Source organism: Seriola lalandi, unplaced genomic scaffold (genome assembly GCF_002814215.2).
Source record: "Seriola lalandi dorsalis isolate HSWRI2012SDOR001 ecotype SW California unplaced genomic scaffold, Sedor1 jcf7180002054965, whole genome shotgun sequence".
Taxonomy (NCBI): Eukaryota; Metazoa; Chordata; class Actinopteri; order Carangiformes; family Carangidae; genus Seriola; species Seriola lalandi.
The window spans coordinates 1,084,830-1,093,174 of record NW_019525516.1 but is presented as its reverse complement, the minus strand read 5'-3'; the positions used below and the strand labels follow the sequence as shown (position 1 = coordinate 1,093,174).

Here is an 8,345-nt window from a genome sequence, read left to right as displayed (position 1 = left end):
GAGGGGAGTAACTGGCCTTACGGACTGACAGGCTAGTAAACTCAGGTATGGAAACTGTAGGACAGCTGGGGCTGAACATATATAGTTGAAGTTATGAAGATTTAGAATATCACATATAATGAGACACCACACACAAGTCAATGGCATCCTGATGACTGGGCAGGTTAGTTTTTGTCTTTTGTGTCACAGATCATGTCTGTTACACGGACTTTACGCTGTTTTCAAAGATGATTACAGGCGTTCAATTTGAAGGAGTGGTAGTAAATCACTTTTCATCTGCCTGCTTTTCTGATTTCATAGATATAAAATCTACAGACGGCTTCGAATGAAACCACCAGCTCCAGCATGACATAACTTTACTGCATAAACAACCATTATCTCCCTTACGAGAGGGGAGTGATGACAGGACTGCAATAACTGATAAGCTCGAGGGCTGAAACAGCAGGCGGCTGACCAATCAGAACGATCACGTCGTCGTCGTCATGAAGAAGCCAAGATGTTTGCCATGGATGAAAATCAGCTGCCAAACCCACTATCAACTTCATAGAAACTTAAATGTAAACCCACCGTGTTGGATCCAGTCTAGTTTGCATGCTGACCTTGACCTACGATATTTTATTGGCAGTAATAAATCAGTATCATGTCTGCTGTGGAAACATCTGGCCCACAAATCTTTCCAACAGTAACCCACATCTAACAACCTGTTTTCAACAAATCACTGCCAACCATGCAATAAACAGTGCATTTAAAACACTTATCTTAAAACTTATTGCAACATCTTAAACTTTTGAAGAAGTTTAAGAACCATGAAACACACCACTTCCTCACCGCTAAATGATATCAAAGCAGATAGCAGAGAGCAGGGTGATTTGAGCCTGCAGGGAAGTGGAGCCACCCTTTGTTTCTAGGCAACCATGGACAAAAATGGTCATGTGACCACACACTTTTGAAGAGACATCAATTTTACTCGCTCTGTGATGAAGAGAAGCCCATGGAAGAAGCGATAAGCACTTCACAGAACTACTTTTAGCAGTCCACAGTGATTTTTTTTTCATGTTTGAGGAGTTGTGATTCTTGTGTTTGAACAACTACAAGTTTGAAAAAATCTCACACGTGTGTGTTAGTGCTTTAGAAAGTTACAATGTGAGGCTACAACGGCTGGGGGTGAGGTAATTTGAGTCAAAAGGTCTGGGGGAAGTAGAACCAGTGGTGCTGATGATGGAAAAAACTACTACACTTAAATGAGATTTTTTTTTCACAATCAGGTGGTAAATGCAAAGGCCAAGAAACACACCCCAAGATACTTAATAGACATTAGACAACAGACAAATAGATGCCTAATCTTTTGTTCAGCACAGCTGCGAAACCCTCGAGTTCAGGAAATGGCTCGTCATGATATGTGAGAAAAGACTCGCAGCACCTCAAGAAGTCAGCACATTGCCCCAGAAACAGCAACAGACATGAGAGCATTTCAAACGTGTGGGTGTTTGTCAGCTGTCGTCAGGGCTGTCTTCATCAGTGGTGAGTACATTGGACATCGGTATGTTGTTGTTTAATAGTAACCAACGTTTCTGAACCTTACACAAAGTTCAGACTTTATGACATCTGTTTTACCATATCAATCAATTAATATAATTCAACAGACATATACAATTTCTGTTAAAACAGCGTATAAGATTTACTCACCTCAAAACATCTCCTTTCTTTTGCATTTTATAATTTTATCTTTAGGCTATTAGTTTGTCTTCATTTGGTTTTTAATACCCTTCTTTTTTTTTATTACCCTATTTTATTATGTTTTTTTCTCTTTAAGAGGCTATAACTAAAGATACTTGATTATGTGATGTTATACTAAAAAATAGGCATTTTGATGACCTGACAATTTGGTTTAGCATTAGCATTAGCTAACAAACCGCATTAGGGCAAAATTCGGCACAGTGCAGTCTGCATTTTTTTTAATGCAGATCCTATACAATGATTTTTGTGGTAGAATAATGGCCATTTTCAGGCATATCACAACAATGTCATTGCAATATTAATTGTAGAAGAAGTTGTTTATATTGTCAACCTAAGTCTTACCTACAGCGAGCTCTCAGACTGTCCATGCTATACTTGCTGGACACGACACATTATGTAAGAGGTCGCACTCTGGTCACTGGAAACTTTATCTCCACACACTCAGGACGTGTTAAGCTGAAATTACCATAGACTGATACACAAATCATCCCATGACCTGTCACAGGTTCAGCACCTGCAGCAGCCAACACTGCAGTGGTCAAACTCCTGTTTGCGTCCTTCAGCAAGCGACTAAACCAGCTCCTGCACTGGTTCTTGAACTGAAATGCATGATTCTGCCACATGCTGACTGACGAATGACTGCTCAAAAGGTCACAGGTTATTGGCAGATTTCTCCTAGAGCTGCATGTACTTCAGTTCTTATTTAGGAGCCTACTCACAGCAACAACAGGACAGGTCCCAGGGCTGGGCTGCCAGAGGAATGCCACTGGTGGTTTTGAAATGTAAGATAGCCGCTTGCTGAGCATGTGTGCTCTGTCTCAGCAACACCCTACTCCACTCTTAGTTACAGTCATACCTCACCTCCCACAGCACCACTCCACTGTCTTTTGACCTCTGGACAGGGGCAGCTGAGTGCCTGGCTCAAGGGTCTCTTGGTAATAATTCATAAAATTGGATGTTTCCTCCTTATCCCCCTTAAGCTCAATTTAAAAATGCACGTGTTTAGTTAAGACATTAATGGACACAATGGCTCCACAGTCAGCACACTGGACACATGTCACCGGATAATCATTGTTAAAAGTGTGGTTCTGGTATATTGTCAACATAACTAGCAGCAGGCACATGTCAAGCTAGGTGTAAAATAAGAATGTGAACCGTATGCATTTACCTATTAGTGCAAGAGGTGTGTGTGTGTGTATGTGTGTTTATTTTAGAGGACACACGTCCTGAAAGCTTTTTTATTAACTGGTATATAAGCACACGTGATATGTACTGTATGTTATCTGAGGTGGGGGCCAGAGGTCAGAGGTTAACCTGTGTAAACACTCTATCTCCAGTGGTCAATATACAAGGCAGGGAACTAGGTGGCCCTGAGCAAGATATTTACTTTTCTGCAGCCCCAGTAATGCTTTAAATGTAGATACTATAGCATATTGCAGCTGCATGTTTTGACTGCGTATTGCGCAACTGTTTTCTGCACTGACTTGTGCAGAACCCTGTCAATGAGCTCAGTCTTATCTGATGTAAGCAACAACGCGGTGGTGTTGCCTCCTTCCTGTCATTCTGAACGGCCTGTTTTTGTGACCTGAATCATATCATTGACTGTGTGTTTCAGAGTGTCTGCTGATGGGTGTGAGAGGAGATGGAGCAGATTATGAAGAAAAACTAGGTGGGTCAACAGAGAAGACATAATGTACTGAACACAATGCTGATTCTAAGGTAGATTAGAGATAGTTTCGACATGCATACTAGAGGACTGGCTTCCTGTTATTAAAACATGCATTCGACAACAACATCATCAACAACATCATCTGATAAATATATTCTGACTGGAATATTGACGCTGAGAAGATTAGTGGTTCAACCTCAACCTTCGAGGCAAGACTGCTACATGGTTTCATTAGATAAGTGGCAGGGAAGGAACACAGGAAGAACAAACACTTTTCTGCTAAATGTTATGCTATTTTTTCCTCTAATCTTCGCTCTTTTTCAGTAAGTAACTAATAATATAACTTTTTTATGAATCTATGAATTATTCAAATAAAACAAGGAGGAAAAACCAGAATCCAAAATCAGTATTCAGTGGGAATAGTCACAACAAGGGATGACAGGTTGCAAGCAGTCACTGCTTCATTTTAATGGGTCACAGGTGAGTTTAGTAGTTTGCACCACTAAATTACACTATCAACTGTGATGGGTCTTCCACCATCAGGGCCTAGTTCTAAGACTTTCATTGTTGTTATATTATAGTTCATATATTTTGTTAATATCACTTGTTGTAAAAGAGCCATGCATAATGTCATACTGTGACATTTTAGTCAACTGAATGAATGTGGTTTTCTTACTCATTGCCTTGAAACTGACAGCTGTCAAACCACTGGAATGATTACCAATCACACAGTTGTTATTGTAAAAGTGAAATGACGCCTGAGGTCAAACTCTCATGAGAGTGTTGGCCCGTTGACCAGTAGTCAACGGGCCAACACACACACACACACACACACACACCTCCCCACCCCCTTAATGATTTGTAGATGTTGAGGATTCAAATTGCAAACACAAGTGACGCAATCTAATATGCGTGAAGGAGCCTGAGACCATGACTGAGACCTTTATGTTACACAGGGTAAACAAGTTGTGAAATCAAACATCTTCTCCTCCTTCTACTCTATCCCACCACCCGTCTCTCTCTCTCTCTCTCTCACACACACACACACACACACACACACACACACACACACACACACACACACACACACACACACACACACGTGCTGTTCAGGGTATCAGGATGGCTGAACATGAGCTGATATTACTCAAACTGATGGTCTGCTCTGCTGCAGGTGTTGTTTTGCATCTTGTTTGTCTGTTACTGGCCATTTCACGTCCGCTGGTTGTTTTTCCTCCAGAAATTAAGTACGTTTTGATCGGCACTGGGATCGGCCTGTTATTAGTTGCTGGATTCATTATCGTCAAGGTCTACATCATCAGGAAACAAGTGCTTGAGAACAGCACAGGTAAGGGTGATGGACCAAGGCGTCACATTTCAGCGCTTTATTGTAATTTGTGATCTCTACAATACAACAACACATTTCTAAATTCTGCCTGTCAAGTTTGTCATCATGTGTCAAACAGTTCTTCTTTATACAGATGGTATGAGGAGACCCAGAGAGGTAAGTTGTGAACCTTCAAAACTTGATTATTGTTGATTATAGCGACACAGTAATTAATATCACAATCCAACCAAATACAAAACTAATGAATCACTTTTGCGTTCTTTTGCGCATTTTTATAAATGACAATGATGGAAAACCTGAAGATGAACCCTATATCTATATATATGAAACCATAATCTTTATCTACTCCCAACCACAGCCTCACTTGTTCACTTTGAGCAATCTCAGCCAATCAGAGAAGCCTGTGGCGGCGGAGTCTACTGACATGCAGTGCTAAAGATCAGAACGAATGAGCTGCCGATCGACGATGTGAACCCCGCACAAGTGGCATCTGGGTGAAAGGTCAACCAGATGGCCTGTTGTCTCCTCAGCCTGTCACAAAAACATCAACACACATCTGTTTTTACCTCTTGTTCATCAATAACATGTATCACTATGGTTTTCATAATTTATTTTTAGTTGGTTCTTGTTGTTTGAAACGCTCAATAAAACAAGTTCCAGTCATTTAGATTGAGAAGATTTTTTGATCTTCGACTTGCTCTACTGACACACATACTGCACAGAGATTATTTAGCATCACTCAGCAGAAAGCCTCAGGACTAACAGGCATTTCAAACATTTTCCACAAGGGGGCGACATTTACCTCAAAGAAACTGACACCAGACGAGTCTTGAAAATGATTCTTTGTACTTTGATTACTCGTATTTACGTCAGAACTTTAACAGATGTGACTGATTGACAGTTAAACACATCTGGATAATGACAATGTGTTTTTTTTGTGACACTTGTCCCACCTACATTTGTTACCATAGCACTGTGGGTGTGTGACAATGCTGTGTTTCTTATCACTGAGAATTCGATGGATACCTACAGTACAAGAGAGTGCAACACATCGTATTATGACATGATAAAAAAATATTTATATAAAACCAGCTTTAGAAACTTCGTCATAATCTGCTTAAAAAGTAGCTACACAGGAAAAAACAAACCTAATCATTTCATGTTCCTCATTCCAAGTCTGTTTTGTCGCGTTGTAAGCAGCAAAAGATCAACTTAAAATGAAGAATGACATATCCACCAACTTTTTATGTACATTTTTTGGTAACTTTTTGAGTTGGACTGCTAACATGCTAACTCAGCTAGGGAAGCTGAAACACATTTCGTACCCAAAACTCCAAAGATCCAAAAGGGATACGAATAAAAAGTGTATATAAACACAGAAAGATCTCACATCAAGGTCCATTAAGTAGCTGTTCTGAAGCTTTCAACCGTATCACATGACCTTCATCAGCCCAGTTTTCACAGAGCTTTATTTTTCTATTCATAATTTTTTTCTGCACCTAACCACTAGAAAAAAAAAGGTTCAGGAAACCAAACTCCCAAACTGTATAAATATAATTAAAATACATGTTAATATTACATGAATCTAAATATAAATATCTTTACAAACACATTTTTTTCAATGCCAAAATATCTGCCATGTAATTAGACCAGTTGGTATCTTCGACATCTAGAAAGTTAAATTTATTTTTGTTTCACTGCAAGCAGGTTTAGTGCTCACGCTCAGGATACAGAGCTCTGGCACTGTTCCACCTCCGTACCATATGATCTATATCATCCTAATTAGGAGTCTGAGTCCGCTGCCAAGTTTCTGAGACGGCCTCCTCCACACCAGATGAAGAAGAATCAATAAAACCTGTCTCTAATATACTGGTAACTCTATACGCAAACATAATAACTAACAGATGTACTCATTGTAGAAGTCTTACTGTTTATTGAATAGACACTGAACTGCTGCTGCACTTTGACTCATTCTTCCTGATGAAGCTTTAGAAACATCTTTTTCAGCGAGAAGACATTTCAGGAAAAAGTTGCAATACTGACTTGAGTTCATAGTTTACATGTTTAATGGGGCTCGCCAAAATAATCTTACTCTCTGGCTTCATCCTCCATCCAACAGAGAATTATCACCCAACCCTGCAGTTTCTCTCAGCTCTACTGGGCATTTTAGCATTTTTCAGTTGATTGTTTTGGTTTTACCTCCCCCCAGCTTTACTGTTTTGGTTCGCTCTTATGGTATTACCTTGTTTCCAGCAACATAACACAGCTGCTTTCAGAAAAAAAGCTCTAATAAACCATCTGCACACTACCTGCTCAGCACCAAATAGCAGACAGACAGTTAAAAAACTAGCTGGTGAATATAATGGAGCATTTAGTTGCTAAAGAGTCAGATGTTTCCCTCAGGAGTTGGTGAAGACCAAATCAGAGCTAAAATGAGAGTAAATATTTGACACAATAACGTCATCAACTCGCCAGCTTCATTAAGCCTTTTAGCCTGTTTTATCTAAGAATCGTCTGCAGAGCTGATAATAAGCAGGAAAAACGCATGAGCAAGGACTTCTGCGCCGTGTTTAGAGCCCTAATTTGGTAAATCCCACACTGCATTTTTCACCGAATGCAGTAGGTTATGGAGCTTTAGTAAAGTGGGGACTTCTTTGTGAGGGGATCGGCTTTGTTTGTCAGACTGTCGCCAGACTGGGAGCACTTACGAGGCCCTGCGATCCATCTCCGCTATTATCTGTAAATCAAAAGTGTCCCAGATCTCCACAGCGCTGCTCTCCGAGGTTTGATAAAAGCCAGAAAAGTGTCCCAGAAACCTCGAGCTGACAGACTGCTGCACAAAGATTCACTGTGGGATCCTGTTACATGAGACAAGAGATGGTGGGAGATAGATGTAGACACACACTGAGATACACAAACACAACATTAACCATGGATTTCAAGGGCCAGCTTTGAAAGCAGTCTGAGCAACCACATCAGTTTAGCACTTGAGGAAAATCTAGTATAATTAAAATGACGATTACGAACTTTAAATAGAAAATTCATCTACATAAAATGTTCTTCTCCATCATTTTGTCGGCCACAGACATGCCCACACACAAACAGAGACTGGAGACCCACTCACCCACCCTCCTCCCCCTGTGTCAGCATGTGTGTGTGTTCCAAAATAAAAACCCTGACTGAGGTCTGCGCCTGCTGTCCTCCACAGCTGGAAGTGTGATTTGCTCGGCGTCAATCTCAACAACACACTCCTCCCTCCCCTCCACCCTGCGCAGGAAATTACATTTCCCACTCACTCGCCAGAAACAGAGGTGTGTGTGTGTGTGTGTGTGTGTGTGTGTGTGTGTGTGTGTGCACGTGCGTCCTCGCATACATTCACCTGTCTGCTCTGCGTGCATGTGCATATATGTTTGTGGTTGTGTGTGTGTGTGTGTGTGTGTGTGTGTGTGTGCACGTGAGTCTGCCAAATGTGTTTTTACTGTGTGTGACAGGAGGGGGGAGGGACGAAGGGAGGTTCTGAGTAGAAACAGAGTGGCCAATGTTTCATATTACACTCCTCGGCTGAGGCGGGGAAGGGAGGGGGGACTGTGG

At 41.0% G+C, this 8,345-nt stretch overlaps 1 protein-coding gene across 2 annotated transcripts; it reads left to right on the top strand.

Annotated features, from left to right (window-relative positions):
• Positions 1-304: 304 nt before the first annotated feature.
• Positions 305-5,421, top strand: LOC147817402 (uncharacterized). Of its 2 annotated transcripts, none has more exons than XM_087170871.1 (5): positions 305-1,521; positions 3,353-3,406; positions 4,647-4,754; positions 4,873-4,910; positions 5,113-5,421. In XM_087170871.1, the coding sequence occupies exons 1-5, from the start codon at positions 1,461-1,463 to the stop codon at positions 5,188-5,190; spliced, it is 339 nt and encodes a 112-aa protein (XP_087026997.1). In that variant the 5' UTR covers positions 305-1,460; the 3' UTR covers positions 5,191-5,421. The 2 variants fall into 2 exon arrangements, with proteins under 2 accessions (XP_087026997.1, XP_087026998.1); XM_087170872.1 differs by having other exon boundaries at positions 306-1,521; positions 4,888-4,910.
• Positions 5,422-8,345: the final 2,924 nt, after the last annotated feature.

Bases quoted from the DNA above. Each gene is read 5' to 3' on its own strand.
- LOC147817402 (XM_087170871.1), top strand. From the start codon at position 1,461: ATGAGAGCATTTCAAACGTGTGGGTGTTTGTCAGCTGTCGTCAGGGCT. The intron at 4,755-4,872 runs GTAAGGGTGATG...TGTGTCAAACAG, and splicing joins AGTGCTTGAGAACAGCACAG to TTCTTCTTTATACAGATGGT. The intron at 4,911-5,112 runs GTAAGTTGTGAA...TCCCAACCACAG, and splicing joins GTATGAGGAGACCCAGAGAG to CCTCACTTGTTCACTTTGAG.